General features: G+C 35.6%; 1 protein-coding gene across 5 annotated transcripts in view; it reads left to right on the top strand.

Moving 5' to 3' along the window:
* TTC7B (tetratricopeptide repeat domain 7B) overlaps nucleotides 1-21,745 on the top strand; it is a 124,138-nt gene that overhangs the window by 15,135 nt on the left and 87,258 nt on the right. For 4 of the 5 annotated variants that reach the window (XM_066321921.1, XM_066321922.1, XM_066321923.1 and 1 more), the window contains exons 2-5: nucleotides 1,113-1,267; nucleotides 2,066-2,234; nucleotides 15,128-15,258; nucleotides 16,211-16,332. In XM_066321921.1, the coding sequence (XP_066178018.1) occupies nucleotides 1,113-1,267; nucleotides 2,066-2,234; nucleotides 15,128-15,258; nucleotides 16,211-16,332 (577 nt within the window). Of the gene's footprint in view, nucleotides 1-1,112; nucleotides 1,268-2,065; nucleotides 2,235-15,127; nucleotides 15,259-16,210; nucleotides 16,333-21,745 lie in introns of those variants that run through there. The other variant, XM_066321925.1, reaches the window with a different exon arrangement.

The following is a 21,745-nucleotide window of genomic DNA, read 5'->3' on the forward strand; positions in this document are numbered from 1 at the left end:
GTCCAGGGACTGGAGGTTGATCAGGCTAACCTTTGGCCCTGAGAAGATTAGGAAGTATGTCTTGGTGGCATAAGGAGGTGATTTGGATCAGTTCACTTGTGTTTATCAAGGACAAACCAATCAAAAGTTTAGTAAAAAAATAGCCCCCTTCTCTGCTTTTTGCTGTACTCTGATATAATGAGTTTTCTTTGTTTGTTTTCTAAACACAGAAAAGACTCTGTAAGCCATATTAAGTCACAGATGTGCTCAGTCCTCGCAGGCTCACTTTTTTCCTGCTGCAGCCAACAATGGGTTTCTCGTGCATTACCAAAATATTTCTTATTTACAGTAGAATCTTGTCATTTTAGTTCTGTTCAGACATTGTTTGCAAGACATGAGTTGGTCTTTTCAAGTCCCAGAAGGGTGATGACTTTTACAGCACCCTGACTAGAGGAAAATTTCAACACATTTCAGTACGAGTTTAGTCATCCTGGCTAAGGGTGAGGTAGAGCATTACCAGTTTCTTGAATTTCAGAAAAAGTGTGCTAGGTGCAGCTTTGCTGGGCAGCCTGGTATTATGTTGTACCTTCAGGTCTGAGAAGTTGTGGTAAGCTGTAAGAAATGGGGAGAGAGATGAGAAATGGACTGTCATAGTGAAGACTTGGGATGGCTGGAGCCTTAAAAAGGTCTGAGGGAGATTTACAGAGAAGATATGGATGGTGATCACAGACATAATGAAGGACATGCAACTTCAAATAAATAAATTAATCCAATATCAGTATTTATATTTGAAACCAATCTTTTTGGTGAAGTGGGTATCAGAAATGTATCTTGTCCTGTTCAGAGAGCTACATAAAGCTTTGGAATCAAGTCCTGCTTTTTGAGGAGGAAAAGGAGGATACTGACTTGGGATTAATGTTTTAATTCTTTTAATCTTAGAACACAGGAGACTTGATTCTACAGTGAATCAGACAGGGGAAAGATAAATTGAAAAGTAAAACAAAATATCACATGATGTGATAAACCTGAATACTTAATCTTGTGTTTGCTTTGGTTAGTTTGTGTTTAAAATTCAGGCAATGTTATTGAAATAAAATTATTTCTAATACTTCCTGTGTTTGTTATTTTTACAGATGACATGGCAGAGCTTCTTCTTGGGGAGTCCAAACTAGAACAATTTTTGAAGGAAAATACTCTTAAACACAGTAGTAGTCCCCGGGGCCCCCAGCCAAAGCTGACTGAGGTCAGGAAACATCTCACGGCAGCACTTGATAGAGGAAATCTCAAGGTATGTAAGTCGGCCTGAGCAAGAGTTAGAAACCTTGAAATTGACTGAAGTACTGAGGAAAGGTTCCTTAAATTACATTTGCAGGTTCTGAAAGTGAGATTAAAACAAGAGAGCATTTTCTGTCAGATTCTTCTAATGTTCATAACCATTCTGGTCCTGCTTTTACTTAACAATTGTTGTAGCTACTACATCAGCCTACCTCTTTTGTACTCAACATCCATCTTTTCAGAGATTAAAAGAAGCTTATTTTGCAGTCATCTGTAACATTTTGTTTTTAATGGCTTCTGGGGGTATTAATTTCTCTTTCTTTTCTCTCATCATTCCTCCGTTAGTTCTTTGTTTCAAGACATTTATTCTGCCCTGATACTTTGAAATGGTGTGAATTAAATATGTAGACTGTGGAACATATATCATTAAGTTTTGATGCTATGTTATTTTCAACTGTGCTTGTGGTGTTAGAAAAAGAAGTCATTGGAGGAGTTGTAATGATAGGCTGCCTTTAAATAGTTTTATCACCTGGCAAAGCTGGTTTCCAACAGAGAGGTATTTCTGGTACATGTGTAAATAAGCATGTTAATATCTAAATGATAAGGCTTTTCAGTAGCTTGCTGTAATAAGATTTAGTGAATTTCCCCGTACTTCAAGGTTTTCAAATATCACACAAGACAGGATTTTGTTCATTTGTTGCGCTGTTAGAAGAAATATTCTGGGGGTGACAGAAAACATACCTAATAATTATCAGAAAGCATTCGGTGTGTTTTCTCAGGGAAAACCCTTTCTTATTTCTCTTCCTTCTAGCCAGAATTCCTACAAGAAGCTAACCTAATAATGGCCAAATTAAACTATGTGGAAGGTCATTACAAAGAAGCTCTGAACACATATGCCAGAGTTGGTGTTGATGACCTGCAGCTGATTGCAGTGCCACCGTATCGGCTACGGATGATTGCTGAGGCGTACTCTACAAAAGGTGAGGCTGCTCTTTCTTGTATCATAATGTGTAAATAGTTTTTTTAAAGTTAATTTATATCCTGTCCAAAGATGAAGATTTTTTAGTTTGAATTTTAGGTAGTTTCTGAAAGTATTATCTCTGTTGCTGAAAGTTAAGGGTTACAAAATGCAATGCTGTTTTGTGGTGGCTGTGGGCAGAATGGAGGGCTTTGATTCATAGTGATGCCTTTTACTGAATGTTAAAATGCTCAGCCTAAGCTGGGTTGCATAACATGAAAACTGACTTAAAGCAATGCATCAGTTGTACACTTGTATTTTTGAATTCTTCTAATATGAATATAGTTTTTTAAAAAAATTCAGAAAGTGAAGGTAATTAAAAAACCATTTTCTTCTTTCCTACTCTAGTATAGTGAAATTGTAATGCTGGCCTTGTGTCTTAAGGTGGCAGTGCCACTTCAGTTTGGAAAACTGTAGTAGACTTAGGGCTGGTCAGTGTATTGGGGAAGATGGCAGTTTGTATGCCCGGGGTTTGTGAGAATTTACTGAGTGAAGTGTTTGTTTCAGTCTGCTGTGTTTAAGCATGTGTTTGGTTGCATATGTACTTTTGTTATGGTAAGAGGAGTGTCAAAGGCAGCAAAAAATTTGTGAGAGACTTCTATAGCTTTGACTGACAATAGATCAAGGATTGTTTCTAACATTAGTCTTGGAAGAGAGTGGCTGTTTTCCACCAACACAGTCCTCCAGTAAGCCTTAGACAAGCATGAATCATGTCCTATAGAGATGTCAGGGAAATAAGAGAACTGGGAGCAGAGACAAAAGGATGCTTCGTAACTCTGGTCACTATTTAGATTAAAGTGGGAAGTGGGAGTATAGAGGGAATTCTTGTATATGTTGTTAATCTGCTCAGTTTTTTCAAACAGCATCTCTATGGGCTTTAGGGCAGTGTCTCTTTTGGGTACACTTCCACTCTGGTTTGTGGATTTTGGCTGTTCCTTTTGTTTTGTTTTTTTAAATCTGTGAGGATATCTGTTGAATTTGTCATGTTCTTTCCATGGACTTGATCAACTTTAAGAACCTAAATTTGCTTTTATCTCCAAGGAATTTAATTGAATCCTTTCCCAAAGCTCAGCTCGTCTGGCTCTGTTTTATTTGGCCTCATAATTCAGTTGAAACCATAGTGGGCATAAATTTTGCACATAAAATTACTATTATTAATTTTACTTAATTCAAACATAATGTGTTATAAAAATAGAAAAACAGATACCTTTTCTACTCTGAAATGTTTTGTAGGTTCAGAATTAAAAAAAAAAAAAAAAAACAAGAACAGAAACCCGCCGTATTTTCTGTCTAGATGTGTGATTTTTTTCCTTCTGATTTCAAATTTTATTCTTAAAGCATTGAAATCTGTCATATGAGGCCTGATTTGTCTTTATGGGACTTCATTACTTTTGTCAATTCTATTTAGTGACTGGCTACCAGTTTACCTGAACAAACTATTGAGCTTTTTTGTTGTTTTGTCCATATTCAGGAACGTCTTTTTTTGCAATTGTGTTTCCAGTTTGAATGAAATTTTAGGACAGTTTGAGTTGATCCTTAAAGATCATCTCATTCCAAGTGCTCTGCTATGGGCAGGGACACCTTCCACCAGACCAGGCTGCTCAAAGCCCCATCCACCCTGGCTGTGAACACTCCCAGGGATGGGGCATCCACAGCTTCTCTGGGCAGCCTGTTTCAGTGCCTCACCACCCTCACAGTACACAGTTTCTTCCTGATAGCTAATCTAAACCTGCCCCCTTTCAATTTAAGTCCTTTTTCCCTGGTCTTATCCTTACGTGCTCTTATAAAATGTCCTTTTCCAGCTTTCTTACAGGCCCGTTTAGGTACTTAAGGTCTGCCTAGAGCCTTCTCTTCTCCAGGCTGAGCAATTCCAACTCTCTCATAAGATGAAAAAAAATTATTTTCCTTTCTTCTCATGGTAGAGGATTGCAAGAATATAGTTTTCTGCATGTTCTAGAATGAGGTGATAATCACAGAGCAGTCTTAAATTTAGTATTCAAAGTCTGGACAGGTTTAGAGTAGTTGACAAGTGAACATAATGTGTTTCTACCCAGTAGTGTACATTTAATTCTCACTCTCTTCCCCATTTCTGGTCGATGTTTTTCTTTCTCCTTTTAAGAGTGACTGTAAACTTTACAGTCTGAATTCAGAGTCTCTTCAGAGGTGACTGAGGGTTGTAAGTATTACCCAACAAAATAAAAGTTATTCTTACAGAGATTTTGAGCTACACTGGGATTTTTATTTCTGCTTGTATGTTAAGGGATAACTGGATTATATAAAGATAAAACTCTTCAGAGTATTTAGATTTTATTTCTTTGGCAGTCATAGCACCATCCTCTTAGGCACTGTCCGTGCTTGTTTGCAAGCATTGGCCCAGCTGCACCACACAGAGGCAGAGACAGATACCTGCTGAAATTTCCCCATTCCAATCCTGTTCCAGTGGATTTGCAATCTTCTATACTGTTATGTAGTGGCCAAATACTGATGTTCTTACCATTGAGAAAGGCAGAGGGGAGATAACAAATGGTAGTTTTTAATTGCCTTACATTTTTTCATTATTTAAGGTGGGGTTACCTACATGTACTTACCTTTTCACTGTGAAGCTTCATTTTGTAACCTCAGAGGTGATAGATTGAGAGGGATGCGCAAGTTGACATGTTTCTTCTTCTACAGTTGTTACTGTAAGAAGTTGTGACTGTAAGAGTGCTTATATGAGCGTTGCCCTGTAACCATAGACAGTTCCACAGCTCACAGCAAGCCCTTGGAAATGACCTGCTTTCCACATGGCTCATCTTACTCCTGCACATAAAACATACAAAGTGTGTCTCTGTTCTTCACAGCAAAGGAAGGGTCTGTGTGTGTGTATGGATGCAACAAACTACAGAGTGGATTTAACTTCCAACTTTTGCTGGAGTTTTATCTACTGACAGCTAAAAAGAAGGGGAAGAGGAACAGCAGTAGTGACAGTGTTGGGGAGAAAAAATGGAATTGGAACATGGAAGGGAAAACCAGAGAACTAAGCCATCTACTGCCAGTGGGGGTCCTCACATTTTTGTTACATAAATGAGTTAAATACTTATATATGTGTCTTTAAAGAATGCTTTTAATTCTTTATGCTACTTATAGCTTTAGTTGAGGACAGCATAGTTAGAAGACTATATATGAGAAGAGACATAATATGGAATGATAGTACGTCAAGCCAAGGATTCAAAGACTCTCAAACCTAGCAAAGAAGATTAAGTGATTGTTATTATTTTCTTGGAAATGTAATGCTGCAGTGTAATGCTGCTTCAGCTCTTCCAAAGAAAGTTTCTTGCTAGTTTTGTCAAAATGCAACGTTGTAAAATTTCAACAAAATTTTAAGAAAATCCTATCAACTTTCCTTTTGAAATATTTTCTATTTCCATTACATGTGGCTTTTCGCCAGCCTCTGGTGTGCAGGGAATGACAGGCTCTCAGTGCCCAAGAAGTGCTGGAAAGTGTTTCTTTCTGTTGCTCCTGCTAGAGAAAATGTGCAAAATAGTTAGTGTGGTGGTAGAGGCATGGCTGTATTTTATCAGATTGAATACTCATGGACAGGTTGTTTGGTTTGAATTTTTTCCTGACTCCTAGCAATGAAAATAACTTCTAGTAGTGATGTCTTGTGCTTTACCCTGACTTGAAGAAGATATAGGATGATCTGGTGAAAAGGTATCTGCTGCTGTGTCCGTTAAAACTACAGGGAGCAGACTAACCATGTGAATGCATGAGGCAAAGCCTCAGAAACTTGGTTAGTATAATTCCAATATTTTCCTGCCTTTCTTCACACTTTTCCTCAAATTCTTATATTAAAAACAGAGTTGTAGAAGAAGGTGATTTTCTTTTATGCAGTTAACTTCATGGACTAGCATACCTTTTTGACCTTACACTGATGTTTTTGTGTGTATGCCCATAGAATGCAATTCTGATTACACCTATAGTGTTTTCTTTAAGGAGGGAGCTAATTTCGATGCTGTGCTTCTGAGTAATGATTCTGTATGGGTATGTAGAAGGTGTTGTGTGGGATAGAGTGTTAATAAACTCATAGGTTTTGTATTAAATACATAATTTTTTAAAATTCAAAGACTTACTTGAAGACATGCAGTGGGACATTTTTAATATAAAACATAAATTGAGAAGATGAAGCTTTTCAAACCAATGGACCGCTTAGTATTTGCAAAAACATGAGAATACTTATTTGGATCTGTTGGTTAGTTTTTCCTCCATCTGCTTGTAAATTCATTTGACACATAAGCAGAGGAAAAGCATCCAATAAAACAATTTTCTGTAGCAAAATGCCTATGGTTGGAGTTGCCAGCTTGTTTCAAGAGGGTGTGATGAGGGAGAGAAAAATAGACATAAAAGAATGACATTGCTGAGGAGATGGGTGGGTTTCCATGACTGTTGTGGCAATGTGTTAGCCTGAGAGCAGTTGTATGAAATTGCTGGAGCTGGCTCCTTGAAGCTGTTGCCTTTGGTCACAAGGGCATGTCATACCTTTAATATGAAATTTTAAGGAGCAGTACAGAAAAAAGCAGATTTTTTTTTTCTTCTGTCACAAATATAACTTGGATATAGTACTAGTTATTAGAGATGTCTTATGTGGATTGAGCAAAGCTAAGAAATGGATAGAGGGAGGAGGAAGGAAAGACAGTCTTGAGATTGTGGTGACAAGCCTAGGCTCAAAGTAAAATGTAGAGGTGTTTTGCATGTTTCTGGATGTATTAAATATTTGATATTTAAGTATCCTCATAGGAAGGACTACTTGCTGATACTTTCTGATAGGTAGAGAAGGTTCCCTTGTTCAAAAGGTTGTTTGTCTCTTTAGGGTCTATTTGTTTACTTTCTTCACTAGATCAGTTTAATTGGCATTGTTCAGTTCTGAGATTGAGGAGGATCTTCTTAAACTCATGAAGAATTGAAATAAGACAAGTTATGAATCCATGAAGAAGTAAAGAGTATGTATGTCTTTTTCTTTTAATGTTAAGCTTATGTTACCATCTCTAACTTTTCCTGCTTCCTTTTCTTACAAGACCAGTCAGAAAAAAAAAGTATATGCTGTTGCTATATGGAAGCATGTATTTATAATCCATTTTAATATTGGCTGAAGCTAATAATCCTCTAGGCTTGTGGCCTCTGGGAACAGAACAATTAAGTTTCTGCAAGTTTTCAGCAGTATATGAATGAGATAATATACTGGAAAGCACGCATAGGCATTATTCAAATACTGTGCAGGCAGTATCTCCTATGTTTCTAAGCAATTTTGTTTGCTTATGGAAGCAGAGATGAAGTGCATGCACAGTGGGATATTGAGGTGTTATTTTGGCAAGGAGCAACTTGTCAGGAACTCTGAAATAGCAATAAGGAAATAAGCTTATTGAAACTTTACGTAACATTCTGATACTGCTGCCTAAGTCAAAACACATAATTGAAAAAATGAATTTATAATATTAATATTTGGCATTACAAATTAGTGACCCTTTCTACAAACATTTGTAGAGGAATGCAGCATTTTACAGGTCTGGCATTTCTTAAAGTCTTCAACTTTGTAAACTTGATTTTAGTAAAGAAATGTGTTTATAATTAACAGTGTATGGATTCATAGACTACTTCAGGTATCTGTCAAGATGACTGTGTTGCATTACAGTAATGAATTCTTGTTACGTGTCTGAGGGATGTTGTTTTATAAGTTAGATTGTGACATTACAGGATTTTAGCCTTAGCAGGTCACTTTACATCTTTATTGCCTACATCTTTATTTGAATAACTGTGTTTACATTTAGATGATGTATGTTGAGAAAGGTGAGGCTGTCTTTACTGCTGCTGACGCATATTCAAATTTAATGTTGCATTTACCAAGGTAAATGATTGGCTATTAATTAGTTCTGTTTACAGAAACATGGAAATACTCATTAGGTTCAGTGGCAGTGTCAGGTGTATGTGGATTGCTACTCTGCAGTTAGGGAAAGATGCTGCACTTAACTTTAATTGTATGCGATTGTAATGGGATCTTGTGCACTGCTAGCCTGTGTCAGCAGACACCAAGCAACTCTTCATGGAAGAATGCTAAATGAAAGCTGGTTTAGTAATTATGCTGGGGATCTCTAGACTCATTAGGCAATGGGTCAACAACACAGGTCCCCCCCCACTCCTCCTGTCTTGCTGTGCAAATGTTGGAGCCTGTTAGTGAGCATTTTGCAGACCGAGGCTAGGAGATCTGTGCCGTAGGGAGTTCAAATTTTCTCCATTAAAACTTTTCTTTCTCCAGACTACATTTATGACACCTGCCCCGATGGAGCAGGGGCTGGGAGGAACCCAGGCAGTTGTCCTGCTTTACTCAGTATTGCCTTTAGCTCTCTTATTTGAAAGCTAAACTCTGAATTAGAATACTATATTTCTTATTAAAACAGATTTTTTTTAGGGCTTGAGCAGTTTGGTGGTGTCTTATTCTTGGTTTCTCCCAAATGTTTAGAATTTCTTCAGAATTCTTCCGGTGGGAGAGAGAAGAGAGATTAAAAATATTGGGCTCCAATTAAAAAGTAGTGATTCTGACCTTTTTTTCTCATGCCACAGGAAGAACAGGTATCACACTGGAGCTTTTTTTTTTTTTTTTTTTTTTTTTTTCATAGAGGTGCTTGTAGGAGCAATCCTGATGCTTTACAGCAGAACAGTATAAATTTCATAGTTAAATAATTTCCTTTCCCCTAAGCCAATAGCTTCCTTGATGCCCATTCCATATACTGGTGTCCAGCATTTCTGCTTTGGGGGAGCATTCAGCAGAGAGATGTTCACTCACTCCAGGATGTGCAACAATAACCAACTCCTTTTTCCAGCTTGTATCTCTAGTTTGAACTTTTTCAGCCCTGCCACAAGATGCTGGCCTCTTAAAGGGCTCTACTGTAGTAAGAATTGGCTGGCATATGGTTATTAAGATACAAATGTGTGTGCTGAAAAATAACAATCTCTTCTATTTAAAAGATATTGTAAGAATCTGTTTCTGAAGAAAATACAAGACTGGAATGCACTACATTTAGAGAAAAAATGTGACCAATTTTTCACAACAGTTGTCTCAGATGATGTCAAAAGAAATCACAAAATATTGTTATGGTTTTATTGACTGCTTGGAGTAATAAGCAGGCATTTACTTCAGAAAAAGAGGTGAGTATTTCTGGTTTATTTCTGGTTTTTCTCCCTTTTTAACTCTGAGAAACGTCAAGACACTTAGAAGCACTACTATAAATATGGGATTAGAAAAGCTGTAGTAATGGAATGATATTGCAGTTTCAGCATGCATGATAAAATGCTCTGTTCTGCCTGAAAAGTTGTGCTTATGTTACTCTGGGTTTAGTCTAGAATGGAATTTAATTCTCTGTAAGTAGTCTGTGTTTAAAAGAGGGGGTAGCCAGATGAGCTTTCCTTAAAATCTAGTGTGCGAAGGGAAGGGGATATTGGCCTTTTTCCCAGTGCCTTTTCTGAAAACATGTGTAGTCATAAAGTAGGAGACCTTGCATTCTGAAAGTTGTTAGAGACTTTTTCCCTCCAGCCTTGGCATAAGGGGATAGGCAGTACAAGGCACTTTAAAAATCAGAGAAATTATTTTTGGGTCCTTAAATTGTCTAAAGCAATAGGCAATCCCTACAGTGTATCTGGAGGAACTGTAAAAGTAAAAGGTAGTTAATTATAAATATATTTGGTTACTCTTTACTCTGTTTCTCTTTTCCTTTATAATAATTACTTTGCAAATATCAGTAGGGAGTTGAAGACAAAACCACCCCCATGCTTTGCTGTTGAAATCTAAAAAAATTCTCTGCAAGCAAGAAAAATCCTTGATTGAGGATTTAGTCCTTCCCTTCAGTGAGATTAGCAGTGTATGTTCGAAGCTCAGAAATAAACTGTGGGAGTTCCTTGATAGCAATAACAATATGCTAAACATGAAGTTTCTTTAGAAGGAGGTGAAAGGGGGCTTTTTGTGTACAGCATTTGAACACTTACCATATCATATATCAACAATTTGCTTATCATATAGGGAAGACAAAGTGCTGTATACTCAAATACTCTTGGGTTTTTCATGTCTGTGTAAGGAAAACAGGAAGCAAACCCAGAAATCTTTATGTATTGATGCAACTCTCTCTTGAAAAAGCATGTTTTTTGACTTAAGTATAAAACAGTAGTTCACTGTTTTTCTTCTGTCCTTTGGTTTGTCTACTGGAAACAGTAGAAAAACAATGGGGTCCATTATTATTTGTGGTCTCTAAAATTTAAGCAGACAAGGGACTGGCTGGGATCATGGATAATCCTGAGATACATAATGTTAAAAGTGTGATAGGCCTCACCCTTATGGTTTTTTTTTTTTGTTGTTTTTTTTTTTTTTTTTTTTTTTTTTTTAATTATCTGTGTGGTAAGAGTACTTGCTAAAGATCTGAACTGTGCTGTGGATTCCCTTTTGACCTCAGTGTAATTTTTGGTTTATTCTGTATGGTGAAATGGGAGTGTGGCTTAATTGGTTTTCCTACAGAACTGAAGCCTGGGGGTTTTTTGATGTAAAAATGGGTGATGAACAACTTGTGCGGGGACTACTTAAAAATAGTTTGTTACTTGCTCTAGCTTTTTTTTTTTGGGTAGTGGTCAGTTTCTGCAAATGTGATAGTAGGGCCAGCCTGATCTTCTGTTCATAAAAAATGTTTACTTGGTGTAACCTTGGCCTCTGCTTTGATAATATAGACACAAGAATGCCACTTATTCCAAGTGACAAAACTGTCCACTGTTTGCTTTCTGAATGTTTTACAAAATATGGGTAAGTTTTTGAAAATTTAAGGAAAACCTTTGCAAGTTACAATATAATTTAAATATCACAAATATTCTTTTGTTGTCCAAATGCTATTTGATGCTCTTTGTCTCTTTTGACAAGCAATTTTAGCATTACCCTGCAAAACATGTAAACTTAATTAGTATATACTCGTATTTGTTTCACTGCTTCTCATTTTCTTTTCCCTCAGGAGTCATCTTGCTTGATATCAGGACTAGATATGTATAAGTGTCTTCACAAATTAAAACAAAATAAGACCCAGTTTGTTGGAAGCTTTTATCCAAAGATGATTTTAACTGGAAAGGCTTAAATTTAAAAGCCTTGAATATCAAAGTCAACTTGTGGTACCACTTGTCATGATACTCTTGAATGCAGAATAAAACAAAATAATCAAAAGTTAAATAAAGCAGTAGCTATGGCCTTTACAACAAATGCAGTAACATTTTATAGCAATAACCTCTACTTTATTTCCAAATATCTCTAAGCAGTGGATAAACAGTTAAAGAAATGTCTACCCTTTTGGGGGAGAGCAGCAGATTCCTGCCTGGCAGGTGTGGGAAGAATCACAAAGGGGAGAACTGACTTGTCTGATTCTATGACAGGTCTTCAGCAGATAATTTAGGGTAATATTGGGTTTTTTTGAACTTTGTGTTTCTCTATTCTGTATGTTACCATGTGTTTGTTCTTGTTTTTGAGGGCCTAATATAATGATCCCTATTTTAATTAACTTCTTATCATCTCTCACTATTCTTTTGAGGAAGTGGGCAGTATATTATGTAATTTCTGTTTATTGCTGTGTTACTTTGTATATCTACTTAAAATAAAATAGTACTCCTATATACTTTAATACATTATTCATTAAATTTCATTTGTATTTAAAAAAATTAAATGAATATTCTCAAATTACTTGCTTTAACAAAATCATAATTATGAAAAGCATAATTTATTAAAGGTTTCTCCTCTAGTTGATATGTTTTCATTTTGAATACAACATTAAATTGGAATTTTTACATGTGTCATCAAAACAAATACAACCTTCAAACCATTCTTTTAAGTGGTCATTTCAGAAAAGGTCTCCAAATAAACTTCCTTGTCCGAAGCATCACGTGCTTAAAATATATATAATTTCCTGGATTTAATAAACATACCAGGAAAAAAAAAAGTGAATACTAGTTATATAGTGGTGTTTCTCTAAGAAGTGGTATTCTGCACTTCATCAAAGAACATTTAAAATTTATTATGTCCCTGCTGCATTACCTAAAATTTCTGACTGAACACTGAGGTGTTTTTGTATCATAATGAAAATTCTCAGCTAAAATAAGAAAATGTCCTTATAGTGAGTTTTTCAGATTTAAATATTATAGTTATGGCCATAAGTTGTAAAAATAGAATAAATCTGAGTCAGATCTACAAATAGTCAGTTGAGTAATATGCTTCATGTAGGAGATGTTTACTGGGGGCATTGGCTGTTCATGGTATGGGAGAGAAAGAAAGGGGAGGAGTGATCCGCACATAAATTACCTGGTGCTTTCAGTCGTTTGATCTATTTTTTGCAGCATACTTATTGTGTTCTTTAGTCAGCTCTGAGCTTGAAGGTGTTAGTGTAGGACACTGCAAATTTTCTGTCCAGTATCAACCTTACATGTAGATCTTTTCAGAGGGTCTCTTCAAACCTACTGTAGTACAAGGAGACCCGACATTTTTCCTCTGGTTAAAGCTTGCTGCCTTGGGGTCTATGACTTACTGGTACTAAAAAATTTCTTGGATGTTTTTGATTTGATTGGAAAATTGAAAAGAAATTAGTTGGCTACTCTAGACAAATATAGTTAACTTTTAGAGATATGCTAGGTGAAAACTGTGACGTGTTCGAAACACCCAGTGTCTATTGTTCTCAAGTTTAAGGAGTTTTTAAGAGACAGACAATTTGTGTGTTTGCTGTGCTTGAGGAATGTTTTTTTGAAAAGTGTATTGGATGTTACTTTGTCTTTAGCAGGTGTCTTAGTGCCGGATTCAGGATTTTGTGTTAACTGGATGTATAGCACAGAAAGCTGTAAGATATGAGTTGTTTGTACTGGTAAAAGGGTGGATTGGAGGGTAAAGGTGGACAACAAACTGATACAGACTTCAGGCATCCTCTCAAGCCAGAAATCTTGCTTGATTTTTTTATACATAAAGAAACATTTTACAGAGATTGACACTTAATAAATGTTTCAAAATAATCTGGAGGCCACAGATACTTCACAGTTCGGAGTTTATTTATTATGTAGCTGTGTCTTCCCAAGTTGTTTTTTTGGGTTTTTTTTGTAATTGTAATAAAACATACTATACTGGCCATCAGTACTGATTTCACAGAAATCCTTTGACAAACTTCTCCAAACTGGATTTGTAGTGCTTGGCATTCTACAGACATATGCCCAGTGTATAACTATATGTTTTATTTTTTTGTTTTAGTTTCTTCAGCAGTGGATTCTCAAAATTTTAAATGATGAATAAAGAATATAGTAATTTAAATTGTGGATTATGTTAATGTGGGAGCAGTTGAAGGCACTTTAGGACTAGAATTTACTGCTGACAAGATGGAAGAATGACCTGAAATAAATCTCTTAACACCTGGAAAGTGCTACCTCAAATGCAATAAATTATTCAAATAAATATAAGATGAAATAGTTGGCTTGAACAATATGAGCTGGTGGTCTATCGCAGATCATAAATGGAAGATAATTTTTTACTAATTAAGGGAAGGCACTAAAGTTCAGCTGATTTTTAATACTTTTTTTAAAAGTATCCCTTGTGAAAACCAGGAAGTCTTTAATCTTCTCTGTTCAGTGCTATTGAGGCTCCAAGTGAAGCCATGTATCCCATTTTGGCACAGTGAGTCATGGTAGAGGTAACCAGCTGGAGAGTGTCCAGAGAAGATAATGATTAGCTGTCAAGGAAGTATGAAAAGTGAAATTGGTGAAAATTGACATTTTTTGTTGCGAGCATGTCTCTCTCTCTCTAGATGAATCAAAGAATATTTTAGGTTGGGAGGGACCCAGAAGGCTCATGGAGTCCAACTTGTACATTAATGGCCCCCAGGGGGATTGAACCCACGACCTCGATGTTATTGGCATCATGCTCAAACTTGCAATGCTTTGTGGAGAACAGAATAACCTCTCTGTGAGGATCAATCAAAGTAATTAATCTAGAGAGGGAGATTCAAGAACTAGGAAAAAATACTATTTGTGAGAATAGTGAAGTTCTATGGTAATTTGCATATGAAAGCCAGGGCATCCCGATTGTCAGAAGCTTTTAAGAACAGGTTAGACAAGTGTCAGGGGTTGGTTGATTCCTCCATCAGATAAATGGATTTAAATTCTTGAGGACTTTTCCAGCACTTTGATTATCTTGAAAACGGCTGTAATAGAAGTGACTTTTGTAATAGTTAGTATTGATTAGAAAGAGTTGTTGAATTTTTATTTGAGACAAGTGAAGATTATTTTTTTTCTTTAAAGCACCACTTAATGTATTTGTTGGGTAAGTCCTGAGCAGAAAAGGCTTACCTGGCCTTGATGAGAGGGAACTACCTCTTCTAAATTTAAATACAAAAAATACATTTCCTAACACATTGTTTATTTTAAATGTATTTGTTTTTATAAATGCTTTTGTCTTGCACAGTGACTAGGTTAATATTACTTGAGTGCCTTTCTTCACTGTACCTTAGTTTCTGTGGTCATTCTGAAAAAGTGTAGACATAGTCATGTAAAACTGATATAGAAAGACACTCTGTATTTTCTATGGTAGATTGCCATAATGTCTTTAAAATCAAAATGGCTTTTAAAAATTGCTGCTTCTGGATTTATAATTATTAAGGAGGAGTAATTTTTATTTATATATTAGTGTCTGTTTTAGGGGACCATGCCTTCACTTCCTATGTTTCTTCTCCTGACTGAAGGGGCTTAACCTGGACTATGTTTTAGCTATTAATATTATATGACATTAGTTTTTAATGCCTTGTTTGAATTTTTTTTTTTTTTTTTTTGCCTCCCAAGGTCTCTGTCTTGAGAAGCTGCCAATGTCTTCCTCAGCCAGCAATCTCCATGTGGACCGTGAACAAGAAATTGTTACATGCTATGAGAAGGCTGGGGATATTGCTCTCCTGTATCTTCAGGACATAGAAAGGGTAACCTGGGGCCATTTTCTGAACTGAAGATTGATATAAATGCCTTTTCAAAAGAAATTTGTGTTGCCATTTATTTCTAGGAGTTATACACTATTGCTCTTTATTTAGACTTTGAGGTACATTTGGGCAAAATGCAATACACTTGGGGCTCTGCTCTTTGGCTTGTGAAGGCTGTTAGAGTGAAGTGAGCTGGTGATATCCACCTGATCCTCTTTTTTCAGACCCATTGCATGCAAGCCTCAAGCCTGTCACTTGACAGCTGTCTTTGGAGGAGTTATAAGACAGAGTTAGGGCCATGAAAAACAGAAGAAAGGGGAAAGTAAACCGATGTGATGGGAGAAGAAAACTAATTCACACTGTTTTTAAAATACATACAGGTTTTTATTTTCTGAGAGTTTTTGCTGTTTTATCATACTCTATCAGCCACTACAAGACAATGTGCACTGAAAGCTGATTACATTTGAACAGCATTTTTAATGCTGATGTAATACAATTATTTCTAAATTTTTTTGGAAGTCACTCTGGAGATAGCTTTTAATCTTCTTACTGCTCTCTGCAGCAGTCTTTTCTAACCTAATGGGAGTTTTGGATTTTCGAATACCATTGCCTCCTGCTACTGAATAAGGTTGCAAATATGCTTTTTCTTATTATCCTCTTTCATATACCATTCTTCACAAAAAATTCTAAAAAAGTATTATAAAATCTTGTTTAGCAGTATTTCTACTTAGTAAATAAATTTTCTTTAAGGGTATAGCCAATAGCAAAAATGTTTATATTTAGGTGGCAATAGAGGTAAAACTAGAAATGGTCTATTAGCCACCACCTAAAAATGGCAAAGATTTCTCCAACATTCAATGTTACCTTGGATGTAAAATTACAGAAACCTTGATTTTAAGTTGCTGGTTTTTTCCTAAATACACTTTTTTTCACTGCTTTTCTTTTGTTCTCTTAGGTAATTAATGCCAACTTACAAAACAGAAGCCCTAAGCCAGGGCCCACTGCACATGAACAAGAACTTGGTTTTTTCCTGGAAACAGGACTTCAAAGAGCACATGTTTTATATTTCAAGAATGGGTAAGATTTGAGTCTTCTTTTATTGTGTTTACTTTTTTGTTTAGACTTTGTATTTGTGATTTAGCTGGGCATCATTTTTAGCATTTGTGGATTCTGTAATTGTGAGGTCTCTTATTAATAAAGTAGTAACATTTTGATTAAAATAGTAAGGCTGCCATATTGTATTTATTTACTTATTGGAAAATTGTTTAGTCAAAGTATATTAAGCAGAAAGCATTTTATAGTTTTGCTTACTAAATGTAAGAACTTAAAGTAACTTAAGCTTTAACTATTTGAAATCTACTTTATTATCAAACACTGTTAGAAAGTGATTCTCAACATATTGAAAGTCTTGATTTTTATAATTTTGATTTTGTAATTTTTTTCCAAATCTCTTCAGTTATCACTTATTTTAACATTATGCTGCAGGATAAATGTGCATGAAGATCAACAGTATGTATACAAGTATACAATCTTTATTGTACCTGCTCTGTAGATCCCTTTAGATTCTGCATGGGACTTACTTTATAATTTATTTTAAATAAGGCTTTGCTTAAAAGCCTGAAAATAAATTCAGTTACCACACAGAACGAGAAGAAGAGTACAGCTCTCCACTTTTAACAACTTCAAAACTCTGCACAAATGGGTTTAAAGTACATTTCTGACATTTGTTGAAACCACATAGTTTAATAACTTGTTTCTGGGGCTTCTTATTTCATTAGGAAAATGTGATTTTATTGAAAAAATGGAACTCTTCATAGGACTACTGTTTTGTACCAAAAATGTTTCTTATTCTTTCAAATGCATAAATCAGAGATGAAGGAAATCATACAGTGTCTGTAAAGAGCTCGAGACTTTACTGTTCTGAAGGTAGGGTAAAAAAAGGCTGAGCTTTAAGCTGTTTAGGAATTTCAACATGGAAACGATCACTACACTTTTGAAATCTCTTTCTTAAAGTATTGACGGACTGGTGCAATAACATGATCTGAGAGTTACATTGTTGTTCTGTTTTCATAATTTAATTGCAGGAGGAATGGAATGTTCTGAGAGCTAATTTTTTTTCATTTACCAGGGCTAAAAATAAGCTCTGTTTTCATGTCTGCACAAAAAATAAATAAAATACAGTTACTGAAAAAATCCCAGTGGCAGTCATGGTTAAGAGTCAGCTAAGAATTCCACATTTTGAAGGCTGCTTGTGATGGAAGTGGTGCATTTAATGTGACATGTTTTGTGTAAAAGCAACCAGAAGTAGACATAGCAGATGCAATTAATGAAGAAAACAAAAAACAACTGCACAAAAGAAGTCATGCAGTGGAATGTTAAGGAATCCACTCAGGAGCTGTTTTTTTTTTCCTAGACAATATCAGCTGTTGTGGTTTGAGCTTTAAAAGGTGATTTTATTCCCTGTGCATTTTAATTCTTTGCAGTGATGTTGTTGGTGATCTTGTTAACTCCTACACAGGCATGTGTTTTATTTGCAGTCTTTAGAACAGTGATCGCTTGCAGTTTATAAGCTAATTACATTATATAGAGAATTTTTAATTTCTTCTTATAGTTCCCTTGGCCAGTGGTACTTTTTTTGTGATATGATATGAAGCCAGGTGTCAGGAAAAATAGCTCTGTGACAATCAGTATTTTACATAGTCCTGCTCTTACATCCTTTAGTTTCCTTCCTTAATTCAGAGTCAATCACGATTCTCTCAATATTTCCTAATAGGGTCATTGTTCCAGGCTGCTTGTTATGTGGCTGCTTTTAGGGAATGCTTTTTTTTTTTCTTTTTTTAACTTGGGTTTACCAGAACTGTAGAAAATTTTATATATATACTTTTACTAATAAGGATACATTTAATTTATAGCTGGCTTTTTAATAAATCTATTTTAAGTGTGTTTTCTTTCATTTTTGAATATGTCATCCCTCCTGATTTTAGGTATAGAAAGTAGATTTGAGATCTTTCCAGTAAGCTTTGCAACATACTTCATGTTTGAATGTAATCTGAAATCATTTTTTTAGAATGTGTCAGTTTCAATCCAGAAAAGAAAATAAGATAACTTTTATATGAGCTGGAAGACCATAATTTCAGCAGTAACATAGGGAATATTGCTGCCTACCCATAAAGTTGGTTGATCTACTTCAAATTTCCCTTTCATTTGTTAACCATACAGAGATTTTCTTTTAAGTTGAGTAATCAAGATTTTGTAGAGGTTTTAAGTGATTATCTTTGAGGTATGCACTATCTTGTATAAAATACTAGGAAGTGTTTGAAACTTAACTTAGTCTTTCTGCGAAGTGATGGTATTTTGAAAATACATGGAAATGCAATTAGCTAAAAAAAAAGTTGAAGTGGAAATAGTCTGTACAAAAAAGCATTAGTTTAGTGCCATTAAGACACAAAACTGAAGTTGATGGTTTCTTCTGAAGCATACAGAATTTTATTAAACAAACTACATACCCATTTTTCACTTGGCAGATGAGGAACATTTCAGCTTGGAAATGTGTAACAAAGAAGTTGATGAAGTTGTTCTAAAACTTAGCGTAGGGTTTGTGTGGTTTTTTAAAAAAATCTTACGTTTTTTAAATATGTAACTGCACATGCCTTCGGGCCGATTACATAACTTGTATAGTGGTTGTTCTGTAATTTCATATTGAAGGAGTTCAAGGTCCTGATGTTTTTCCAAGAAAAGCTGTGAGCACGGGAACTTTGACATTGGTATTTCACATAGCTTTTTTCAAGTAGAATGCCCTGAGGAAGAAAGGACAGATGTTTAGGTATCCAGTGTTTCTTCTGTCCTAGTATTTGTTTTGTTATGAGATTTACAAGTTAATTTTCTCTTGTTTATGCTTTTTATTTTTCACCTAGCAATGTTCACAAATATACTGGAAATGTATGCTCTTGAAGCAAGGTGCCATTCTGGTTGAAGTCTAAAATCAGGAGCCATCATGTGAAAACCAGACTTAGCTAGCTTGCAGAGCTATTTTGTTGGCTTCTCCTTTTTGTTACACCCCCTGTAAGGATATTGCTCTGGATCCAGACTGCAGTTTGGTCTAGTCTCCATCATGGTTTACATACTCAGTCAAAACCTGAGGAAACCCAGAGATGATCTGTACTCCTAATGAAGCCGTTACCTGTGTTGGCACAGTCACTGTCAAGCAAGTCATTCCTAGTCTCCTCCAGCAAGCTGTTTCTTGCAGTCTGGCTTCTTATCCATAGAAAATTAGCCCTGAAAAACAAGGAATAAAAAAAATCAACCCATTTTTCTCATTTTTTTCATAGAATTGAGATAATTGATTTATATTGACTTTAAATGTTTGACTAGCACAACAAAAGCCCTCCTTAGAGTACAGGACTTATCTAAGTAGAATTTCTTTGATCTGTTTTTCTCTTTTCACTATAGCATATAACAGAAATAGCATAAGAATATTGCTTTCTTTCTGGTAAGAGAGGAACAGTGGATGGGAGGCTGTCTGTAGGTGCTTCTGTTCCACATGTGTATCCATACAGTCTCACAGCTCGGGATTTAACAGTTATGAATCCAGGAGAGAAGGATTTATGTAAATACTTGACATAAATGTAAGGATGAGGAAAGATGCTGTAAGGTCAGCTCTCCACTGTGTTAGAATATTGTGCTAGATACCCATCACTCTGCATCTCTTGAGATCCTCTTGCACATCCTACATCAGTCTCAAAACGAGTTGGTGTTTAAGTAAAGAATAGAAAGTAAGATGAAAACATTGAAATCCTATGAAGTATCACATTCCTTATGTGTAAAATATCACTGCTGTTTATTGGAAAGCAAACAAAATCACTTCTGTTGCAGTTTTCAACACAGCTTTGTTCTCTATATGCCTGCTTTCATGTTTGTGTGGTTAGGAAGCTAAGGCAAGAATATATCCAAGATAGGAACAAAAATAATTTCTCTGTGATTCCTAGCAGAAATAAGTTTTCGAAGGATACTTTTTTGTCTGCCATATCAGATGCTTTCCTCATCCTTGTTTCCAATACTGTTCTTACCTGTTAGTTTTCATTGAAAAAACTTCATCTGAGCATGAGAGGAAATTATTATTCCCTCAGATATTCAAGATAAAATCATCCATTATGAATGCTTTCTCTTTCAAACCTTACTGTATGTTTATTGTTCAGAATTATGTCTTAACTTCAAGAGGTTAAAATAAGATTTCATTGTGAAGTTACAGGTAGAAAACCTGTCAGGTGTGAAACAGGTGTTACATGGAAGACTAAGGTGGCTATAAAGATAAAAGAATCACCTTTATTAAGAATCTTACTAAATTTTGTAAGAACTAGTTATAGAAAGAACAGTGAAAGAGTTATGTTAGTATCTGAATGTTCAAGACTGATACTCTTAATAATTTGTAGTTAGAATTCTGATTCCAGCTCACTTTTTCCAAGAAGTTACTTAGCATTTTTTAGCCTACCTACCACATGTCTTGCTGACAGTGGCTTTTGGTTGAATTTCCAAGCATCAGATTGAAGGTTTTGGTTTTATGTTGAGTTGTGATGTCTGGCAAACAAAATGGTCTTGGATCCTTAAATAGGGGAGTTAATATTTCTTACACTTCCCCTGCTTCCCTCAAAATGCTCGTTTTAGAGTACAGAGGAGTTACTATTGTCATTTTCCCCAGACCCCCTCCTCCTACCCTCCTAGTGTGTGTTTTCCTCGTTTGTCTTTTGCTTCAGGTGCTTGTTTGGTTCTTCTGTGGAGTTGTTTTGTTGTCAAAGAAATCATAGCTTTCTGTCAGGAAAGAGATAGGACCATGCAATTCCTCCAAGAAGGAGGAATGGTGGGAAAAGGGAGCAGACACTAAGAGATGAAAATCGGGAGGATGAGATCTTATTCTTCAGGTCATGAACCATTAGGTGGACCAATTAACAGTGGAACTGCAGTGTAGGCAGCAAGTGTTTTCATTTTGAATGCATGAATGCCAGAATTGCTGCTTGATTGGACTCTTTCAAATACTTAGGCTTGTGTAGCTATAATGGCACACTGAAGTTGTTTTATTTATAAGCCCAAACATCTGTTAAGAACTTTCAGGCATCAAGCAAGCATGATCTTCTGTAGCAAATTTGAGATACCTGGGATTTTTCTTTCTGCGTGAGGTTACAATGGATAAAATGAGAAGTATGCCATGATAATTTCTTTAAGTAGACTTTTAAAAAAAGGAAAAAAGAGTAGTTTAGATTCTGGCAGCAAATTAGGGATTTTCTACATTTTATTCAAAAAATAATGACCAGTGTTAATTAATGTTTTATGAAAATTGTACAGTATTGTGGGTGTATTGAAAGTCTAAGTATGAAAGGAAGGAAGGAGAAACAGAGCTATCAAAAGTTGCAACCATGCTGCGTCTTGTAGGTAAATATCCAAATGGTTACAGGATGTTTTTCTAATTGTGAATTAAGTTTTGCTTCTCCACCCTCTT

Source organism: Sylvia atricapilla, chromosome 6 (assembly GCF_009819655.1).
Source record: "Sylvia atricapilla isolate bSylAtr1 chromosome 6, bSylAtr1.pri, whole genome shotgun sequence".
Lineage (NCBI taxonomy): Eukaryota > Metazoa > Chordata > Aves > Passeriformes > Sylviidae > Sylvia > Sylvia atricapilla.